At 37.3% G+C, this 23,676-nt stretch overlaps 1 protein-coding gene across 1 annotated transcript in view; it reads left to right on the top strand.

The window, feature by feature from the left end:
- Positions 1-279: 279 nt before the first annotated feature.
- The window catches only part of SYK (spleen associated tyrosine kinase), a 32,821-nt gene continuing 9,424 nt past the window's right edge, over positions 280-23,676 (top strand). The window contains exons 1-6 of the mRNA XM_026866322.1: positions 280-726; positions 2,180-2,340; positions 11,398-11,536; positions 12,960-13,041; positions 14,044-14,090; positions 18,704-18,772. Coding sequence (XP_026722123.1) covers positions 313-726; positions 2,180-2,340; positions 11,398-11,536; positions 12,960-13,041; positions 14,044-14,090; positions 18,704-18,772 — 912 coding nt within the window. The 5' untranslated portion in view covers positions 280-312. The remainder of the gene's footprint in view (positions 727-2,179; positions 2,341-11,397; positions 11,537-12,959; positions 13,042-14,043; positions 14,091-18,703; positions 18,773-23,676) is intronic.

Here is a 23,676-nt window from a genome sequence, read left to right as displayed (position 1 = left end):
AATGTCAGGACCTCTATACGGGCAGGCAAAAGGAGCAGAAAGGGAGTTGGAGGAAATTGTGCAGTTACAGGAAGCTATTATATTACTGTATAACAGGGAAAAACTTTCTATTGGGATTTAGACAACTTCTAACAAGATACAAATAAAAGTCTGATCTTCATCCCAAAATCTTTTAAAAAATCTGTTACCAACATACCACAGGTGAACTGCCGTGTTACTGGTTTATCCTGCTTTTTTTAACTGGTGCTCATGTCTCTGTCCTTGTTTTTCAGATATAAGAATACTAAGTTTGCTACTTGGAAAAGACAAAGCATGGCTTCCAACATAGCAAACCCTGCTAACCATTTGCCATACTTCTTTGGCAATATTACACGTGAAGAAGCTGAGGAGTATCTGATGCAAGGAGGAGTGAGTGATGGACTGTACTTGCTCCGGCAAAGCCGGAATTACCTGGGGGGCTTTGCTTTATCCTTGGCCCATGGAAGGAAGGTTCATCATTATACAATTGAGAGGGAGCTAAGTGGCTCATATGCTATTGCAGGAGGCAAGTCACATGCCAGTCCTGCTGAGCTCATTAACTATCACTCAGAGGAAGCCGATGGCCTTGTCTGTCTACTGAGAAAACCTTTCAACCGACCACCAGGCATTCAACCCAAAACAGGACCCTTTGAAGATTTAAAAGAGAACCTCATCAGAGAGTATGTCAAACAAACTTGGAATCTTCAGGTAAATGCAGGCTGATTTTGCCATAAAGTTGTCCTTGATTTAGGAGAAAAGATATTGCAGTGTTTGTTTCCAGCTGTTGATGCTGCTATTTAGTTTTTTTTTCATAATGGAGTCATAGCAGTTTGAGTTTTGAACAGTGGAGATTTTTTTCCACCCAATACATGCAGTAACTTAGTTGTAAGTGTAGTTTTCCTGACATTTTACAAAACTTAAGACTTTTGTGCTGTCTTGGTCTAGCATAAGCTTATCTAGCTCTGCACTAACCTGTGTCATCAGATTTCCACATGCACCAAAAGTTAATAGATAATACAAGAACAAGATGATGAGCAAGATACAGAAATGGTTTATTTGATTGCTTTTGATTCTGAATGCTTATGGACTGATATGCAGGCAGACATGGTGATATGGTGACTTGTTTAACATCCTCCCCTCTTAGCTGACCTTGTTTCTGTAATGCTTGTTTAGATTAAGTCCAGAACAGCACCTGGTTTCTTAACTACATATATATCTTCAGTACTTCATGTGTCAAGCATCAGTGTTTCAGGCTGGACTTTTTCCTTAGAATGACTGTGAAGAAGCTAGTCTTAACACTAGTGTAGGAGGCTGCAACTGGAATATTATTTCACCTTGGGATGCCATGAGTTACCATTATGAGCTCATGGAGTTATGCTAGGCTTTTCATCTCTTTTGGTACTAGCAAGTAACCCTGCGTGCTCTGCTCTGTGAAATATGTGGGACAATGCCCAAACTGGAAAAGTCTGAAATTTATACTACATTTACAGCAAGTGCTGAGGCTGACATTTTTTTTCTGAGTCTGAGCTCAGTCTAGAAGGAAGATGTTGAACTCAGTTTGAAGACTGATGAAATGAGGGATTTTTGCCCTCAGATTCTGGGACAAAGTTGGAAGTGATAGGCTGTAGATGGTTTAGAAGTGTCTAGCTTATGCCTAAAATATTAATGTAGTTCACTCTAAAACTGAGACTGTTTTGTCTTCATTTGGGAAATTTGCATTGATGTTTTCAATGTAGACATGTTGAAACAATGCGTAGCATGTTCAGTTTATTTCAGTAAACTGCTGTAGGATATGTCATATGGAGGTATGTTATGACATCTCAGACTGGCACTGAGTATATTCAGCTATGTCTCATTAGCGTAAAAATATGACATAATTTTCAGCTGAAATACTGATATGACACTAAAGGCTTAATTTACTGGTCATTTTTCCATCTGTTTCTCAGAGGTAAAGGAAGAATCCCAGCTTTGTGATGTTTAGGTTACTGTAAGTTAGTTTCTGGTTTAATATCTTTATAGCAACCAGATCTTTTCCTCACATACTATAGGTACATGCAGATTTTGAACGTCCCAAAAGCAATCCAATACTGTGAGTCTACCTGTCATGTTTTTACTATAGAAGATGGTTTGACTGTCCTGCTGTGTTTTTACCACTCTCTAGGGGCATGCTCTTGAGCAAGCTATCATTAGTCAAAAGCCTCAACTGGAGAAACTGATTGCCACTACAGCCCATGAGAAGATGCCATGGTTCCATGGGAGGATCTCTCGGGAAGAGTCAGAACATCGTATTCTCATTGGCTCAAGAAACAATGGAAAATTTCTGTGAGTGTTTTTTTCTGTGGTATTACTGTTTGCCACCAGTGTTAGTACACAGTTCCCATGAATGAATCTCAAATGAGAGTGTGTCCTAAAAGGTGACTTGTTCACAGTGAGAGACCCCAGTCCAGCATGGTATACATGACATAAGCATTCCTGTACTAAGCAAGTCTCTCCAACATTACGTTTTCACTTAACTAAACATGGGAAACTACAGCAAAAGTGTGCGTCATTGTATTTTAGTCAAATACTGGGTTTAATTCTAACAGGAGTGTAAGAAAAACTCAATACAAGAAAATTTCATTTAAATTTGTTTTATAACTGATAAGTAATACAAAGTGACTGTGATAGGTTAACCTTAGTCCACCAAGCTGCTGTCACACTCCCCTCCTCAACAGAACAAGGAGAAAAAACAGGATGGAAAAGCTTATGTGTCAAGATGAAGACAGGGAGATCATGTACCACTAACTCCCATTGGCAAAACAGAGTCCACTTGGGGAAAAGTAATTTAATTTATTGTCAGTTGATATTGAGTTGGAGATCGTACTGGGTCTGAGAAAGACAAAAACAAAACAAAAAACATTGTCTTCTCACACCCCCACACCCCTAGTTTTCACAGACTCAGCTTCCCTCCTTCACACCCAACTCCACTCCCCACCAAGCCGCACCGGGGGAGGATGGGTAGGAGATGGGGCTGCAGTGAGTTGGTAACAGCTTCTCACTGACGCTCCTTCCTCTTCATGCTGTTCCCCATTGCAACATGGGCTCTCTACAGGAAATATCCTTCAGGAAATACCCATCTTCTTGGAGGGCTGCAGTATGGACATCTGCTCCACCGTGGCCTCTCCCATGGGCTGCAGGGGACTCTCTGCTCCAGCACCTGGAATGCCTCCTCCCCACCTCCTCCTCTGCTCTTGGTGTTTGCAGTGTTACTTCTGTTTCATGTTTGGTTTTTTTCTGTCCATCACCAGCAACCAGGCATTTTTCTGGCCTTTCTTAAGGATGTTTTCACAGAGGCGGAGGTGCCACATACGTGGCTGAGGTGCTTGGCAGTGCCCTGCAGGGGTCCCTGCATTGGGCCCAGTTGGAACCAGTCATGACTGGTCCAGGGCAGCCCCTGACCTCCTCACAGAGCCCCCTGCAGCCCCACTGCCAAAGCCTGGCCACCTGCACCCAATATGCTAACTTAGCAAAGTGGTAAAAGTAAAAACAAGCTGCTGATGTTAACAGCTGTTGGGATCCATAACTGTCAGTTCTCCTGGGGGCAGTGGTGGTGCTTTGTTTTGCAGTTAAGTACCACAAGGAATTGCTTTTACCTTGGTAACACCATTTTGTGTCTGCCACTGCCTGCGTTTACTTGATGTCAAGATCTTTTGTTTTCTGAGTGCAAAGGTGTCATTTAGAATAGTGACTAACAGCCATCATCTTGTAAGGATTAGAGACAGAATCTTCTAACAAAAAAAGTTTTGCTTTTGGAAAATCCTAATTTGAAAAAAATCAGTTTTCATTGAGCCATTTTCCTTCCCCCCCCCCCTCCCCCAAGTATTTATATAGATAGTAATAGAAAATGAAGCTTAAAGGTCGTGGCCAAGGAAGGATCAGTTTGAACTGTGTAATTCCTGAGAGAAATTTCACTGCCTACCTATATAGTCTCCTTCAGCACTCAATTGTCTTTGACTTTTTTAAAACTAGTCCAAAGTAAAACTGTAGGAGTGACTGCAGAATGGATGTGCTTCTTCATTACCAACCCTTTACTGATTTGCTGTAATTGTGCCACACTAATTGCTAATGTAGATGCATCCGTCATATGTTTCCATGTTTCAGTCTTAATTGTCTGGAACTGGTAACTCCTTGAAATTTTTATTTCCAGTAGAGTTAATTCCTATCCCATCAGGTCTTAGCTACAAATACTTTGAGTGTACTGACATCTCTTTTTTTGAAATCTCTTTTCTCTCTCAGTCCTTGAATTTTTATTGTTTCACAATTCATCTCACCCAAGTTGCCATGTGTCTTCACATTTTCAGCCCCATACTCCCTGTTTCTTGGGATCATGTCTAGAGGGTCATTTTCTGTTTGCTTTTGTTGCCATTTGTAACAAAAGTTATTGCAAATGTTTGTGGAGCCAAAGATTCCCTTTATCACAGATTCATCTTTTCTGAATGCTTTTTCCTGTAGCACAGAAGTTTCACTGATTTGATGAACGTAGTCACTGTCATAGATTACCAGCACCGCATTACCATACCACCTCTCTTTTAATTGCCCTGTGACTTTGCTAGTTTCTTATCCTACTTGTTAGACATAGGGATGTGTAATCTGAAACAAAGAAGCAACCCTTCCTTTTAATGACCTATTTTTTTTCTAAAAATTATTACTTTCCATATTAACATCTTACCAAATCAATGTTGTATCAGCTAAGTCATGATGTTGATCATGTATTGAAGCTTGCAGCATTTCCAGTTTACCTCTTGCACACATTGGTTTCTATGTGGTTAAAGTGCTTCTCTTTGGGAAAAAAAAAAAAAAAGGAAGCTAATTTTTCTTCAAAGAAATGGATCCCTTTACTAACATTTCTTAACAATAAGGATGAGCTTTGGAGTGAGGGAATGCAATTTTTTAGCAGACTTGGCATTTTCAATCTCTATTATAAAGAGACCCTGGTCTCTTTTTAATATTCTGTAAGCATTCCTACAGCTTTTAATAGAAGTACTTCTCCAGCATTTTCCTGTTTCCCTTAGAGATGGCTTAGGAGGCATTTCTGGTGCTGTTTGCAGCAACATGCTTGATGAGCTGTGGAGGGAGCAGTCAGACTTTCTCCTGGGGGACTTGTTATGCCAGTGGGTGCATATCTTGTTCTGCTGGAACTCAGGCAGCTGCTTTCACATCAGGTAGATAAACCCATAGAGGGGAAAATACTAACTTTAAGGCTCTGTAAACCATGAGAAGTGCCACTGGAGCTAAAATAATATGAAAATACAACTGATAGTGTGTTTTAGCTTGCATCCCTCTTATTAAGGACAGCACTATTTACTTCTGCACCTGTAGGGTGTTTTGTGATGCATTAATTGTTCTTACATGGACTGCATATCTGGCAGGTTTAGACCTAAATTACTCTTACACTCCCAGGGAAGAAACGGTGAGATCTTCATCTGCTCCATAATTTAGCAGCCAGAGAAACAAGAGAAATAATGTGTTGTTCATTTTTATCAGAAATCAGTTATTTTTCCTTTCAGAGCTCTTGAGCTCTCAGATTGGTAGACCTAGAGGCTCATAGAATATAACAAAAGAACTGTCTCATTCAGAGAAGTTTTCTGTTTTCCGCAGTGGTTTGCCTAACATGGGCTAGCTCATCAGGTGTTGAGAAATAAACCACTCATTTGTTAGCTAACTGAAACAGTAGCAGCAAAACTGTTGAGTGCTAGAGGGGTGCACTGTTTTACATTTCAGGCATGGGCATCCCATGCTTTTTGCTTACCTGGCAGCAGCGCATGTCAGAAACTTCTGTACACCTGTGGACTGAAGGCTGAGTTTGTGCTTGTGAATGTAGCTGTTCAGGGACTGTTTTTCTCACGTTGATTGAGACTCAAGCCTGGTAGCTGACTGAAAGGTGAAACTTAGAAACATTCAGTGTCTAAGAGAAGTTCACTTGTTGAGATAGGAAATGGAGCCTGGGAACATAGAGAGAAGCTAGATTTTAAATTAGATGAAGTACTGTGAGGCTATCCTACAAGTCCACAAGCAGGTGCTAGTATATGAAAAAATAATCTTACTATGGAAAAAAATAGTGCATTTTATAAGGCTAGAATATTTCTGTATATTCTTTTACAAGGGTCTCTAAATCTCATTACACCAGAAATCTGCTGTCTGATCTACTTACCTTGAAACAAAATCCAGTACAGCGGTCTCTGTGAGAACATATTTCTTCAGTGCTGCTTTGCAGCACTGCAAGATTATCAAATCTGGGGTTTTTTTGTTTGTTTGTTTTTTAATATAATAAATATGGAAATAGTTGAAAAGCTTCCTGACTGCAGTTCAAAACGTCATGATTAGCATCATAGATCTAACACTGTGATTTATCCAAGCTGCTGGAAAAGTTCTGAGACAACTCTGAGTATTTTACTAGGAAATTTTCAAAGGTCTTTTTAAAGTTTTTGTCATGACTGAAAAGTCAGTGAAATAAGTATGTATGTAGCTGATATAGACTTTGTTTTTAAAGTCAAAATTAGAAACAAACCCATGAAATTACATGAAATAGGAAGCAATGCCCAACCCTTCCAGGAAGGACACTCATTAAAGATTGCCACTCTAGCCAAAAACATTTGAAGAAAAAACTATAGCAGTGGAATAGAAGGAAAATACAATATCTCTAAAATGAGCTGAAAAGCAACTGAAAATAGAGAACTTTATTTTAAAGTCTTAAGCCCTGCTAGCTTCATTGACAGTGCTGTGCATGCTGTGTAGGATGCTGGTTCTTACCAGACCTGTTTTTTTATTAGACTTTGCCTGATATGGGGCATAATTGTAGAATATGATGATAAATATTGTCTAGATGCTCATAGATACTACTGTTAATTTTATAAATACTGTTATTGTAATAATATTCCATGATTAATAAATAATATTTATAATATTATCTATGTGAGTACATGCATGTGTGGACCAGTTGAAAAATTAATTTAAAATTTGCTAACAGTGACAGACCAGCAGTACAAAAACATGTTAATTTTCTCTGCAGTTTCATACAGGAAACAACTCCAGTAAGTGTGTGGTAGCTCTTGGTACATCTTGATTTGTCATCAGTAGTGACCACTTCAGTTACATGAGCATGTGATCTTGCATGTCTTAAGAACCAAAAATTCTGAAGCTGAAGGAAGATAACCAATATTTGGAAATACTGTTAAACTTAAAAAATTCAACACTGAGGAAATTGTAAGTGAAGACATTGCATAATTAGCAGTTTAGTCTCTAGAAACCTTTTATATGGGTTCTTAGTTCACATAAAATGTGAAAGGTGCATACTTTACAAGGAAAGTAAAAAATATTTTTAGAATATGAATGTCTTAAGTACACAACAAGATATACTAAAGAGGACAAACTAGTTTCAACTATTTGAATGACTCACAGCACTACTTATCATGGCTCCTCATGACATCTAGAGTCTCTCTTACATGTTGCAATAGTTAACACTACTAACACCATTTCAGAATAAGCAGTTTTGAAGTGCAGTTGTTCATAAGGGTTTTCTTGTCTTTTGTCTCACCCAAAATCTGTTTCTGATACATGTAGCAGTCTATATTTACATTAATCTTACTGTCTTTCTCTAGGAATTTACCACTACTGGAGTTCATACTGAGCTAGGTGATCTATCTGACATTGCAGAGTATTCTTTAAATAAGTTTACCAGTATTATGTTTGTATCCATCAATGGAACTGGACACTGTTGACATCAGACAAGGTGAAAACAATCCTACTAAACATGACCTTAATTCAGGTTATTAATTAACAATGAAGTTTCTCTTCAAAATGCCAAGCAGTTGCTAGGTTTAGATGACCATAAAAATTTTCCAAGAGAAATGATAAAATGCATACAGTGAACAATGTTTCTGGAGGTGCTGTATTTCCCTTCTGAGAGGCCTAGATGATGCCTGCAGCTGTCTGGGAGAGCTGTTGACTGATCTTCAGTAAGGTACATAGTTAGGCACCAATTGCAGACCACTGCAGCAAGACTGTGACTCCTCAAGGGTAGCTCTATGCTGTGTGCTTCAGCAGCAGAGTGGATCAGAGTTGTGAAGAAAAGATGAAATCCCTTTGCTACACAGTCAATGAGGCATGTTGCAATACCATTTTTTTTTTATTTTTTATTTTTTTTTTACCTTGGGGATTTTTTTCCTTTGAAAGGAAAGAATTGCTTTTCATTTGGAAGCAGGGAAAATTGAGACATTGTTCTTTTTGCTTCCAAGAAGAAATTGAGACTTTACTAGAGGAGAGAATGGTTAGCTATTTACACAGTCTGTAATGATACGCCAAATACTTATTGGTTACTATTTGGGTTACATTCACAAAACTATAAAAATACTCAAACATAAGATGCATGAAAATTAAAATCAATAACTAAACCTTCTTTTCATTGTATTGTGTAACAATTTGAGTATCTCAGTTTCTTCTAAAATTGCTGTTTTAAAAATTATGTCAGAAAATCTAGATACCTTGGTGCTTCTCTAATGTATCTATGAATTCAAATTTGTTCTCAATGAAATCGTTAATGTTTCTGATTAATAGTACAATGTCATGAAGTGAAAGACCAGGTGATACTTCACTGCTGGATTCCTTCCTTGCCAAAACGCTTTTTAAAAAAATACAGCTTTTTAACATGAAATTTTTTTTTTGTTATCAGTTTGTATTGAAGAACAGTAAATATTTGGTGCAATTTCAGAGCACATTAAAGCACATAGTGCATTTGGATTTTTGGATTTTTTCCTCAACATTCTGAAAATTGTTACTTCTTGTAGGAAGAATGTTCCATATATGAAGAGAGCCCCATAATCTGGTGTGATGACCCTGAGTAGTACAGGCAGCACCATCAAGAAGGTGTGAAAACCTTGACTTCCATTTGAAGATGTTTTAGTTTCTAACCTTTCAGTTTGAGCAGCCTTCCTCTTTATTCCATTTTTTACGTTAACAGTAAGGTACTGGATACTGTGTACCCAGCTGGAGTTCTGGAGGTTTATCCTAACCTAGACAGCCATTATAACAGTCTACAAAACCAACATGAAATTGTGAAACATGGCCTGTGACAATGCTTGTCACCAGAGGCAGTAAAAGTTTTTGATTTGGACTGTGATGGTAAGTTCTATGAGGGCACTTTTTGGACCATTAATGAATCTGGTTGCCAAAATTAAGACTTAGGCCATCATTTGGCTGTTGCTTCAAAGCTCTTGATAGTTCTGCTCTTCAGTACCTTCTGTTGTTTTGCAGGGATCAAAACTGCACTGGTGTTGACTGGCTACAGTTTTAAAAACCACCCTAATCATAACCCCAAGAGAACAATGCTCCCTCTAGACCCTGATCAAATGTTAGAGTGGAGTTTTTTTGCATGTGCAGTGATAGAGCTGTCTGACAGAAATCGCCATGACTGTTAACTGCTCGTTGGGGCAATGCAGCCACAGCCTTATAAATCTGAACTCTGCCTAAATCCTGCACCTGATACTGATAAGGCTGTTTGTGTCTGTGTCATGGTCCTTAGAAGTCAGTACTCCCTTCTCCCATTAATGCCTGTGCTCTCAAGAAGTGTTTACGATGACTAGTGATAGCAACAACTCTTGTAAATGAGAATCAGTTTCAGTCGAGCTAATTGTATTGGAGCCACCATTTCCTCATGTGAAACACGAAGGACATTTGTTACTGGGAAACAATCCATTGCATTTTTGTAATCTTACTTGTGCTGTATTCTAAACAGAAGTCTGAATGCAATGAAATGCCATTCATTTGTGTTTTAGAAACAATAGCCTCTATTCTCTAAATATTTTTCCAAGCCTCATTTGTTAAAAGCTAGTCAGAGGAAGACAGAGTAAAAGTCATTCTTATTTAGTGGAACCTGTTGCTCTCCATTGCTCAGTCAGCACAGGAAATTAGCATGCTGAGAAAATACCTACATGTCATGAAAAACCACAATGTGTTTTAAGGTGCTTTAGAGACACTAGGCAAGTTACTTTTGTTTCAGAAAGAAAACTGACCCTACTTCCCTTTTCCTTTAGCCAGTGTCCTGTTCACATCTTAGGCAACAAGAATCACTCTGCTTGAAAAAATAGTTGCATGAGTAGTTCAGACAAACCCCAATTTTAGTTCAGTGAGTCAGCTGAGGAACATAATTTAATGCTTGCCTCTGCAATCTTCTGAGATGTGATAGCAAGTACTAGTGTTGCACCAGCTTCACAACATCTTAGTGAGCATATCCTGCTATATTTCTTCTCAGGGCTTTTGAAAAATTCAAGAGAGAGTGAGTAGAAGACAGAAACAAGGAATGTTTCAGTATTGTTGAAAATTTTAGTCTAGCTCTATTGCTGTCTCACTGTCAGCAGCAAGTGAACACAGGCTACTCAAAGAAAAACCCTACTTTCAGATACACTAATTATGATGGAGCTAGTAGCAAATTCCTGTCTACTCTGGGTCCAGTCACCAAAAGATACTGGTCTCAGTTTTAGCTAGTCTTGAGTACTCATAAAACAACTGCAACACTTCACAGGCGTCTCAGATTTTACTTCAGATCTCCTGGAAGAAGGAGATCATCATGGCTACCTATGAATTTTAGGCAGTGTTTGTATATTACATTCTGTGATCTCTCCCTGGTGAAGTTTAGACCAGATATATACTGCAATATCATGTGAAATTTCATGTGGATTTTATGTGAAATCTTCAACAAAGCATTAATGTCTTTACAGAAGTTATAAGAATTAATGATTACGTAAATGTATGTTTTACTTTAAATTCCCAGCCAATCAACAATCTGTTTCAGTACACAATGATTTTGCCTTTATTTGTATTTCACATTATATTCTTCTAGTATTTTATCTTCTGTACTGTCATCTCTTTATTTCAAAATAAAAGATACAAGAGAGAAATCTTGCTTTAATGAAGGCACTTATATGTAGTTTTTAATTTTACATAAGCTGTAGAGGAGATTGAAGTGCAACTGCTGGTGTATGCTGGATCCTGGCGTCAAGACTTCTATGGGCTTTGCAGGCCTGCATGCACAAAGAGAGCACTTTGTGCACTAGACAGTGTTCTGTAGCTGCCTAGCAAAGAGCTCCACATCGTGGATTTTCTGTTGTCATCTTTTGCCCTTAGGGGGAGAAAAAAAAAGAAACTTTAGGAAATTCTATCTGAAAACAAATGACACTAAGAAATAAATGAAAGGCCTAACAAAATTGCTTCAGAAGATGCAGTACTGATTTTTCTTTCTTTTTTCTTTGTAATTCTAAAGCTTAAAGAGTGATTTTAAAAAGAACTTCAATGAAGATGCTCATTCCTACTAAAGTGTAACCCTGAAAATCCCTCTTATTCCTACAGTATCCGAGAAAGGGACAGCAATGGTTCCTATGCCCTGTGTCTGCTCAATGATGGAAAAGTACTGCATTACCGTATTGACAGAGATAAGACAGGAAAGCTCTCCATACCAGATGGAAAAAGATTTGACACTCTCTGGCAGGTCTGTTCAATTTGAATCACTTGAATATCTGTCATCATGTTTCCATGTAACTGACTAAGGCAGCTTGTTTTACTCTGCTGTGCAACAACAGTCTAGCTAAACAGCAATGTGTTTTGGCAGGTTATTTGTCACATGTTTCCAACTTAATGTGCTTTCTATACATGAAGAAAATACATGTTAATGTAGAAAGTTCTTAAAGTGTAGAGAGTTTAATAATTTTTAAATGTGGTATTTCAGCTTGGCTGAGTTCAAAATTGCTGTAATTATTATTCAGTTAGCTGAACATTCTCTAAGATGCATTTGCAAGTGACCATATTCAATAATAGCTATGCTATCAATAGGTGTACTCTTTTGCTAATGTCCTTTATGACAGCAATAAACAGAATGCTAGGAAGCACAAAGGGGATGGTTTAGAATGCATAGTACACATACTGCATTCTTAGTACACATACTGCATTCTTTAGCTTTGAAATTCTCTACCTTTAAGGCTGAAAAAGCATAGTTTGCTAAGGGTTACCACCAAAACCCGAGTGAAGATTAAGCAATTAAGGAGTGCATAGTTGACTATGCCATAGTCGATAATAAAACTGAATACTGAGGAAATTACTATATAAATTGAAAATGCTAAGGGAGTTGAAACACCTGCAGAAATCTCTTATGTCCTCTTGCTTAAAATTCTATTAAAACAAGTAAATTGAGTCACAAATCTAAAATATGGGTCTTTACTTGCATATATTAATTCTTAACCTTTCCTGTAAATGTCCTGCATTCTCCACTTTCCTGGAGTCACTGGGAATTTAAAAGCAGCTATGCTGTCTTACAATTTTTTTGAATATGTCTGCAACTCTTTCATTCACTGACCATCTTCTTTGTACCCAAATGTAACAAAGCCAATATAGCAGTAATGAACCTGTAATAATATGGCATGGAGGGGACTATCCAGGAACACCAACTACTGGTGCTATACATTTATTAACTGCTTACATCCCATTGCGACTTTGAGGTCCAAAGAAAGCATTATGTATTAGGACAATTCCTTCACTGTAGTTATACTGATCTTGGGAAAAAAAAAAAAAAAAAAAAAAAAAAAAAAAAAAAAAAGTATAAAAAGAAGATACAAAGCTGGTTAGTAGCAGAACAAGGCGTGGAATGCTGAGTCTTAAAAATCCAGTTCTTGGATCAGGTTCCAGATTTATTGACAAAGTTACTTCAGAAATATGCACCCTGCTAAAGAGAAGTAAATATGAGGTAAGAACATGTGCAGTAAAGATCTGTTGTATGCCCGGTTCATTTGCTGTAATATATACCAATTATTTTATATATGCACAGAATTTTAAAGAGACAATATATTTAATTATACCTCCCTTACCTTTTAATATATTTTTCTCTCCTTTTATTTTTTTTCCCCCTCTTGTTCTGGTAGTTAGTTGAGCATTATTCATACAAACCAGATGGATTATTAAGGGTTCTTACCATCCCCTGCCCACATCTTGGCTCAGAAAATGGTGAGTTATTTCTACTATTTTGATATGTATACATAGCCATGCTAATGATGATAAAGATGTGTGCATTTTTTCCACTTGCTGTGTAGGTGAGTACAGATTATGGTAGATTAATGTTAGATACAAAAATACTAAATGGTAAATTTCCAGCTTTTCAAAGAGTTAAGATCCGCCAGACCATGCAGGATGGAGGCAGATCCTGTAGCTTAAGTGAAGCTACCAACTCCAGTTATTGCTGGCTCTAAATCAATGTCAGATCCAAAACATGCTTTGCTGCTCTAAGTGGCAGTGTGTGTTACTTGGCCCACACACATTAATGAGGTGATTGTCCCAGCACTCCCTTACTCCAGGCTGAGGCCAGCACATCAGCAGTGCTGCTATAGGCATTCGCGTTGGGTGCAGTGAGAGCTGCTGGTAGATGAGGAATTACTTCCCATACTGGGGAGAGCAGGACAGAACAAGGGATTGGCTGCATTGTGCTAATGCTAGGAATAGAAGTAGGGGTCATTCTTTGATAACTTGGGGGAAGGGAGTGAAAGGCAGTTGTGGGGGAGTGTCCGGAGGTCCAGTATGCTCTTCGGACTGTTTCTTCTTTAATGTCATGTTGAATACTGATGAGACCTTGTCCTCTCTCTTGTCCTAACTGCCGGGGGAAAAAAGATGCTTCTGACTGATCCTTGTCTAACTTGTTCTGTTCCAGAAGTGATGTTCCCTCTCTAAGGTCATCTTCCATCATTCTGACTGGATACCAGTGCTATGATGAAAGGATATGCCTGTACTTTTCCAGTACTTTTGAGCAGTACACTTAGGCACTGTATATACTTTTATCTCTGTGGCAGCAATTACCCAAGTCACATTAGAGACAAAAACAAAGAAGATGGGCCAGGAAAAACACTGTAAAGTGATTAAAAAACTAGAAAGTTGGTACCCTATGTAAAATTTTGTGTTTTTTACAGTACGTTTCTCACCTTGTTCAGTATCCTTCTACATTTGATTGTTTTACAGATGTTGTTTTTAACACTCATCCTCCTCTTCCTGGAACCCCTTCTAAGGTAAGAGTAGGGGTGACATAGTGCTAGCATTCATTTGAGAAGGCACATACATTTCAGAAGCCACATACTGCTTTAGCAATCCTAATGCTTGGGTATTTTTGCATCAGTGAATTTGTTTTTCTAAGGTTATAAGCACTAAGTTGAATATAAGCTTAACATTTTAGCTTGGTTATTGCTTTCATCAGTGTTTTGAATGAGCTAATCATCATCTGATTTTGTGAACTTCTTTTATACATACAATGTATGTGAAAATCAGTATTTTTCATATGCAAAATGCCTCATTGATTGTCATGTTCTATAGTGACTGTATCAACACTAGGAGAGATACTGTTTTGTTTACACAGTCCATTTTGAGAATCTGATGACTAAAGCAGAAATGGAGGTTCAATTTATTTTCATACTTGGTGTGTGCAGTTAACATCTGACTTTGCACAACGGCTTGATTCCTTGTGCAGTGAAATTAGGGGATGTTCTTTCAACTCCATGAAGAGTGAGCAAATGTAGTTTTTAGAATCCATTGATTAAAGGAGCTACCTGAGGTGCGATACATAACACCATCTCATTCAGTCGTAATTGATCTCATCTGAAATAGGGAGTTTAACTTAGTTGTTTCACCACTCCCTGGAGGGCCTAATCATTTAGGTCAATATCTTGATGCAGTCCCACATTATAGAAAAAATACTTTTGTTCAAATAGGCAATTACATTTATTTCAGTACTGTTGAGTCCTTCTGGGTCTGTGAACAACTATTTTCATACCACCACTTTCTGAAAATCAGTTGCCCTTTTAAATCACTGGAAATTATGCAACCAAAATTGGTGCCAGGTTTTTTTTTTTTTTTTTTAATGTTGTCCTGAGGTTTGGATCTATGCCATTTACAAGAATGACTGTGAAGTTTAAGCACATGAGACCACATTAGTTACAGTGATGGAGCGAGCACATTTAATGTGGGAATGTGATGTAGGTTTTAGACTATCCATAGAAAATTTTGCAGTTTAAGTGTAAATGAAAGTAAATTCAAGAAATCTTACTTTAGGTATTTAACTTTTCACAGAAGTCGTAAAAAAAAATCTGTATCTGACTAAGGTGACTGATGTCATGAAAGTAAATGGGCTAACCTCTTCTCTTTACATCAGTGCATTGCAGTAATAACTGCCCCAGTTGTTCATGACCTTTACAGGTGAAAGACATGGTCGAGCTAACAGGGTTAAGCTAACATTAACCTTGCCTAACATGAATAAACTCAAATGAAAGAGCCAGTCATTCAGTAAATCTCAAAGGCTTGCTTTTGAGGCATTTTGAAGAACACATACACATCTACATCAGCCTGAAAAGTAGTGGAATGACTTTCCACCAATGTGTGTCTACATCTTACCAGTCCAAAGGGGCCTAGGTGATTAGTCAAGACTTGCTTTTAGGTAGCTTTTAGTTAGCCATAGTTAGGTGAGATTAAGTTCACTCTTGAACATGTACTTCTCTGGCAAGTAGCTCATTTAAATGCACTTATTCACTTGTACATTTTATATACAACCATTAATGGTTTCAGGATTGATCAATAATAGTTACATTTAAGACTCATTGTGATGGAAGGAAAAGCACCGAAGATATGAGAATGATATGTGTTGAGTGCATATTTTGCAAGTGTTCTCCTAAAATATGGTTTAAATTTGACATTTTGAACTTCTTAAGACTGAAATCTGAATTTTGTGTTTTATTTGGGAGTTTTATAGAACAAGCCTGCTGAGTCACTATCCTGTAGTATAAACAAAAATAGAAAGTGGAGAATTTAAAATATTTCTGGAGCTCAAATACTTTAGTTAATATTGCCAGATTCTCATACATTTATATCTTTGTGCAAAACTCACTGAAGACCACTCATGTAGAGTTTTTTTATACACAGAGCCTGAAATACAATGAATTCAGATTGCAAAACCAAAAATGCATCCTGGAAAGAACAAATACAGTCACAAAGTCTTATGTAGAGGATGTGCAATCTATCTTCACATTATTTAGATTTAAGTTTGTGTTTCTGACATTTCTGAAGTATTTTTTATTTTACAAAATGGATTGACAGAATATGTCAGTTGGGGTTGTAAATGTTTGAATTGGGACTCAAAATTACTGTGATGAATTGGAGAAATGTCCAGGAAAAATAGATGAAGTTCAGTATAAACTAGTGGAAGATATTGCACTTCTAATAGTCAGCTCCCCACAGGATGGGATACAGTAACAGTTTCTCAGAGGATGTGATGCCTGTAGTGGATCAGAACAGGAACAAGGACCAGAAGTCATCATGCTGGTAGTAAAAAGGGAAACATCAAGACTGTTTCCTGCTTGTTCAACCCTGACAGGGTCTCAGGTGGAGTACTTTCATCAGTTTTTGGCATGCACCAAAAATGTTGCCCAACAGGAGATAATCCACAGCAAGGCAACAGGAATGATCATGAGTTGTGAGAAAAGATTGGTTAGAAGAAGCAGAAGAGAGAGTAGAGGGACAGAACATGATAAACAGCTGAAGAAAGGAGAGGAATGGGCAGTTCTGAGGGACAGTCTAATACTGGTGTTCCCATCCAGACCAATTTTTCAACAGTTTTTTATTTTTCTGTATGTTAATACCTGAAACACACTGGCGAGATTCCAAAGCTTTAGTGGAGAGCATGCCCAAATTTGAAGTTGCTTTGAAGCTAAGTGAATGTATGACCACTGTAGAATCATCTGCTGGATGATATGCAAGGCAGAGTGTCCAACCAATTTAACTGCAAACTGTTGGTGTGTAAGGACTTGAAGTAAAATTTACAACATCAGGGAAGGGATTTGTATAGTATTTGCTAGTGCGCCAGGAACAGAGTAACAACATGTTACTGTTTATTGTCCCCTTTTCTGTAATCTGAACATCTCCTTTTTAGTGATACTAAGCTTCCTCTCCAAAAGGAAGGACTTTCTGCTGCAAGTCTGTATTGGAAATAATTTCTCCATGCAGAATATGGAGGCTTACTCCTTCTAACTTCTCTCAGCACAAGTATGGACTAGAACATTTTTTGCCTTTCCCCAGAGGCTCCATAACTAGATTTAAGATGATTTTAATCCCCTTTGGCATAGTAAATTACTTTTTTCTCCCTGCACATTGTCCCAATATGTATTTAAACTTGCAGAGGAGTTTTGATATGAACCTAAAGTCAGTTGTTGATGTTACAGTGAATCTGATCACTTCTGGCCACTTCCTAAATTCTCCACTTATCCTTTTTTTGTATTTTATTTGTTTAGCCACAGTTTACCAGCTATTAATAATAGACCTAAACAGCCTAACTTTAGACTAGTACTGTTTCTGTCCTCTTGGCATGCATTTTGATGTCTAATACAGACATTTGAGTTCAGCAGTATTACCATCAAAGCAGTACAGGTAGCTGTTTGGTCAAGTGCTGAGAGCTTCTCTTGTTGGGAACATATAATGAACCATGCTCACCTTGTGCAGAAGAGCACTTAACCTCATAGAGAATTTATCTGTTGGAAAACTATAGCTAAGAACTGCTTCAGGTTCCATTTATTCCCAATACGGAAAGAGAATTTTGTGAAGTAAAACAAAACAGCAGGTTCTATAAGTTTTTTCAGTACAAAGTAACTGAATTTCTGTGTATCACAGCTATGAAGAATGTCAAGCATCAAAAAGTTTCTGTTCTTCTAGAAGAAATAGGGATTGTGTGGGTATTCTAGACGTTTTGAAACAAAAGATAACTTTTTTTATGTGAAAGCAAACATTTTTTAACAAATCTAGGAAAAATACTAATCCTATCTATTTGAAAAGCTATCTTTTCAGGGGAAAAATAATTTTTAAAAAAGTCTAAATGGGTTATTTAAAAGTTCAGAACATCTAATTATAAGTGAATTCAAAGGCTGCTTAAAGTGGCTGAGAATGTGACTCAGATTGTTATTTCAACTTCATCATAAACCTAAATGCTTGGTCAGTAAGTACTGCATTGCAGTTTTAATTAGGCAGGTATGATTTCTCAGTGACTCCTAGAAGTGCTAGTTAGTCATGTTTCATTAATGTATTATTGTAAAACATATTTGCATTTCTTTTAAAAGTATCTTTATACAGAACATAAGTGCACATGTAAAATCTAAAGCCTGTTCATTTTTGTTTGGAATTAATACCAGTTTGTGTGCTTTTTGCTTCAATAACCACATTGTTTGTTGTAAGACCACAGTGTGTTTCAGATCTTGCTAGATACATTAGTCACAGTTCAAGACACTAAAATTATCAACCGATTTACATTGCTAAATATGTTGGGGAGTGGCTAAAGTTGAGTAGCAGAGGCAGGAGAAACATGCTGTGTAAAAGATCTGGGGAAAGGTCAATGTGCTTGAATTTAAAAACTGCCTTAAGGTGTATCTACAGGTCAAGATGGTTTGACAGTAATACAGTTTGAAAGAAAATTTAGTACTAAGATTTCCTCTACTACATTTGTTTGATGCATCACGTGTGTGCTTGTAGGCACACACATAAGAGAAAGGTTGGGAGTGTTTTGTTCTTCTATACTATGTCTACATTGTAAAATACCTTTAGCTATTTTCCTGACACATTTACTGTTCCTCTCTGACATTGTGGTTTCTAGATTTGGGCAGGAGGTGGAATTATCTCAAGACTCAAATCGTACACCTTTCCAAAGGCTGGCAGCAAAAAGGTGCCTCATACAGTCTTTTTAGGTTTTTGACTGAGCTAAAAGGACTTACACTTGACTAATTTCACATTTTTCCCCCCACTTTCAGCTTGCTGTTACTAAATGTGTGTCTTGGCTACTAACAATCAGATTGTGAAGATTTTTTAAGCTTTCTGCTTATTTTGTAATCATCTGCATAATTATGGCCTTGATTTTATGACTAAAGCAATGGTTTTAAAGAAGTTCTACAAACTGAAAAATGTAATTTCTTACATCCCAGAGCATTAGTGCAGATTTCATCATGTCTTCAAATAAAATGTAAGTAACAAAATGATTTTTCAAAAAACAGTCACTTACAGCAGAACAACATGATGTGTCCACTCTGAACTATCATTCCTGATCAGAAAATTGACTTGCTTACACAGTGCTATTACTGAGCACATTAGGGAACAATTTTTTAATAACAACCACAAAATACATTCTTACAGAACCTGTGTGCACAAATCTTGTTATGCATTGACATTAATTTGGGTGAGTGTAAGATGTCACAGGACCAAGCAGAATGGGAAAGGTGATAAGGTGTCAGGGAGTCAAGGAGAATGCAGCCCTGTACTAATGAAATTGCTGCTGCATGGCCAGAAAATTACACTGTGCGGTAATTGGTGTAGTTGTGAAGTATGTAGTTATGAGCTTTGTTTGCATGCTGAGAATAACATACGTGTTCCTGTTCCACCCATGAGTCTCTCTTTTTGTTTATTTATTTCCAGTTGTTCTTCAACAAAAATGAGCAGGCATAAAAAGCCCTAGGGTACACTGATGTTCAGAGTGAAAAACTATGTTTGACATATCCTGTATTTGATAATCCTAGTAAATAACAATTATTCTTTTTCTATAACTTTAGTTCACTTTTATACTGAAGTACCAATAGCTTTTGTCATATCTATACCCTTACAGGACCCACATGTCATTTTTAATGTGCTGTCATCTAGTACAAATACATATACAAGACATGTTCTAAGGCCATCTGAAAAAAAATGCCATATTATCACACATTAGATAAGACAGCTGTTTTGGTTTTGTTCAGAAAAGTGAGTGTGGAGTCTGAATTCTTTAGACATGACTGGTCTCTTCTGTCTCTTCACCTGATAAAACCTGTGCTGCTCTCTGATTGCTTTCTGCAGTGAAATACCTATTTCCTGCCTTCTGGGAACATACACAGAGTACAGAGTGAAGCATACTGGCAGAGAAGGATCAATTATTTAAGAAAATAATTTCAGAAATCTGATTTGATCACCATTTACATGTACTTAACCCTGAATACTCAAACCCACAAGTTTCAACATACTGCCAAATTTTAGACTCTAAAAAAAAGTTCTGCTCTGAACATTTCCAAGATTTACCATCCATTAACTCCAACAGGCAGAATTTTCTTTAGACTTGGTTAATTAAACAGTTACCTCTCTTATGTCAAAAACTTTCAGACAGTAAAAAGGAAAATTTATGGTCTTGGAAATTTTGGGTTTGTTAAGTGTCATAAACTGGTTATTTTTATATAATTTTAGCACTCAGTTCAAAATTTTTCAATCTGTTTTACTCACTAATGTAAGACTGGCAATTTAGATGATAATTTAAATGAGCTTTTGCCACCTAGTGGCGATAAGATGTTTTAGCCAAAGCTCATTGAGGATTTGGCTGATAGGGTCTTTGTCATAAAGTGTTTTGCTATTCAGTTTGATTAAGTAAAATAAGACGACTTTATAGTCCTACATATACGTTTGGGGTTGTGCAAATCGGTATTATTAACCTGAAAAGAAATGGCACTTGCTATACTGATTGCTTTCATAAGTATTTTCTTTACTAAAATTTATAATCTTTACTATAAAAATCAGAGTAGTTAGAGCCTTTTCAGTCATATTTTAAAGCCAACAGTAAGTGGGTCTTGTTCTCATTACATCAACTAGATGGTATCAAACCTGCTTAAGGCTTATCCTACTAAGGCCATATCCATGCACAGAAGTGGTATTCCTTTTACTTACATATCTTTGTGTCAATGCAACCTCTCTGCCTTCTGCTTTCCTCTCATTGTAGATGGGGCTATATTACTAGAAAAGTGCCACACTAGTACAGCCAGTCCCTAATAAGGAGAGGAATGACACATTTAGATTAGCTTAACTATGGGTACCTGAGGGGTTTAGCCAATGAAAATTAAACCTTAGCAGAAAAAAATAGTATGTCCATGTGAAAACAAGACAGGCTCACAACAGCTTCCAACAGCCTGCCCCATAGTTTGCAAGTGTACGTACCACAAAGTGACACATAATGTGCCATTTTTAACAGACTCTGCTAGTGGACTCTTGCATTCCTTTTCTTGTATTCCTTTTTACTGGATGAGTAAATTCATGGTCATTTTGCCCTTTCTCTGCTTCTTGTAAGAATACATGGAGTAATCTCTTACCCTCTACCTTGGTTGTATTAAGACAAAACTCCCTTTGTCAGAAAATATATGCAGAATTAAACTTGCTGGTTTTAAAGTGTAGGGCAGAAAGGACTTTGGGTTTAAACAACTGTCAAATTAAAAGGAAATTTTATTGTACCATTACACAGACAATGTACAGGCAATGATACATACGTCCTGCACCATTTCTGGTCTATCTTGCTTGACTTCAAGAAAAAAATTCCAACCTTTGTTCTAGAAAATCTTTTTCAAAGTCACGCAGGGAACTACATTCCCGGAATACATAACTGGCAGAACTAAAGAAAAATGTTTGAGGTTTTCTGAGTGCTGCATAATATTCCCAAATTACTAATATGAGCTGCAAAAGTGCCTGTGAAACATCAAATGGCAGTTCAACCAGAAATACTAATGAAGAAGCCATTGTTAAGCTCTTTAATCAACGGCAACAGTGAGGAATATCATTCCACACATACATATAAGTCAACACAGGTAAGATGAGCAGCTCTCTGAGAAAGAGAATGCATTCTGTTAGAATTTGTGTCACTCTGTCATTTCCAATTCACAGCTGCAGAGATTTATTCACAAGCACAGGAGTGATGCACTCATTTTTTTTAAATGCACTTTGTGAACAAGAGCATACAATCTTTTTTGATTATTTTATTTTGTTCTTGAATTGCAAAGAGCAGAAATGTCTCTATATATCCCATCTGAGGAGTCAGCTTTGTCATGGTCAGAGCTATACTTTTACCAGCTGTTCTGCACTAGTGAATGAATTTTTTAGATGTATGAATTTGCTGTACGTGAATTCTGTTTGGCCAGTTCAAAGTATGCCACTTCATACACTGAGACCTAGGATTGTGGATATTTAACTACCTCTCTAGTCTGCAGCTAATACTAATCACATGAGACCTTATGCCCTCCAAGTTTTTTGAAATTTGTGGGCTTATCCAGTGCTGACTGAGTACTACTTAGGTATTTCTGCCCTGCTGTTGAGCAGCAATCAGATGAAGCTTATTATCAGACCTATACAAGGTATTGCAGTAGAATCGGTAGGATTCAGCCTGCAGGGTTATATTGCCATAAAAAAAGCATCACTTCTTCGAACTGTAAGTTCCAAGTCCATTTGAAATCTTGAGCTTATCGTTTTCAAAGGCCTTTCCCAAAGTGTTTTTGTCTCACTTCTTATAAGCTTTGGTTACAATGAGGAAAAGTGGCATGGTCTTTTTACTCATCTTAAAATGAGGAGGATCTGATGAAGTTGTACCCTTCTGTGGTCTGAGTTTATATTCCTCATCATATAACAGCAACTACACAAACTCTATCCAGCATCTGACTGTAGAAAGAAAGAAAGTGAAGTTGCCATGCTTCATTGGTTCACTTGGAGCTACAGCTACACCAGTGTGTCTTTACCTAATTGTGACTACAGAAAAGGTTTCAGTGTTTTAAATGTAGTGTGTGTTGTGGGACATTTCAAGACTTGGGTTCGATATTCCTCTCACAGTTTTTGGTGCACAGTTGAGGTACTCCCCACAGTAAACAGAAGACAATTGATAGTCCTATCAAAACTTTTAAAAAACAAAGGAATCCCAGAACAATGCAGTCACTTCTAGATGTCATTTTATGAACACACTGCTTTTTTTCAGAAATACTATTTTCAAGGTAAAGTATGCAAAAGGTATAATTTTAAACTGTGATTCTATCATTCCTAAGTATTTCAGAACTTTCCTTAGAGTATTTTGGAAACTTAGACGCAGCATCTCAGTCCCTTTCTTAGGCAGTCACCGTATTTTTATCCTTTTTCTCCCTCTCTACTTTTGGACCCCTTGGCCAAGAAGTATTAACCAGAGGCTTCCATAAAATTCATGCAATGTGGCAATTCACACGTGCTTCCTTTGTATTTGTTACCTGTCTAGGAACAGATACTAATAGCAGTACACACTACTTTGTATCCACTCAGTTAATTGATTCCAATTACCTTTTGAAATGTAAAGTGATCTCCCTTTTAAAGTATAAATATAGTTAAGGTAGGAAGCAAGAATACATCCAGGAAGCTATCAGCTATCCAGTGGAACTATAATCACTTCTTAGTGGTAATACTGAATGGGTCATATTAACTAACAGTAAGATAAAAACCCCTAACTATTCTTGATGTGTTCTGAAGCAATACAGGGTATATGAAATGCACAAACTAAAATCACTGTGATCTCAGTAAGTATAATTTCAACTGATTTGGTTTTGCTTTGCAGAAGATGGTCAACATTTTGGATGAACCTAAGCATTTCCCTGACATAGTGTAAGGAAAGACTGTCCTAAGTGTTCACAGTGAAACTGCTAGCCTATCACTTTGAGATGTTTAGGACTGAGTTCCAATCTTAGTGGGTTTTTTTGGGTTAGTGAATGACCTGTGTGTGAAATAGGTCTTGGAAATACAGTTCTTAACTTGCAGATCTGGCAGGGTATACGAAGCTAGACA

Source organism: Athene cunicularia, assembly GCF_003259725.1.
Source record: "Athene cunicularia isolate RWA chromosome Z unlocalized genomic scaffold, athCun1 chrZ_part2, whole genome shotgun sequence".
Taxonomy (NCBI): Eukaryota; Metazoa; Chordata; class Aves; order Strigiformes; family Strigidae; genus Athene; species Athene cunicularia.
This window is presented reverse-complemented; position numbering and strand designations above follow the sequence as displayed.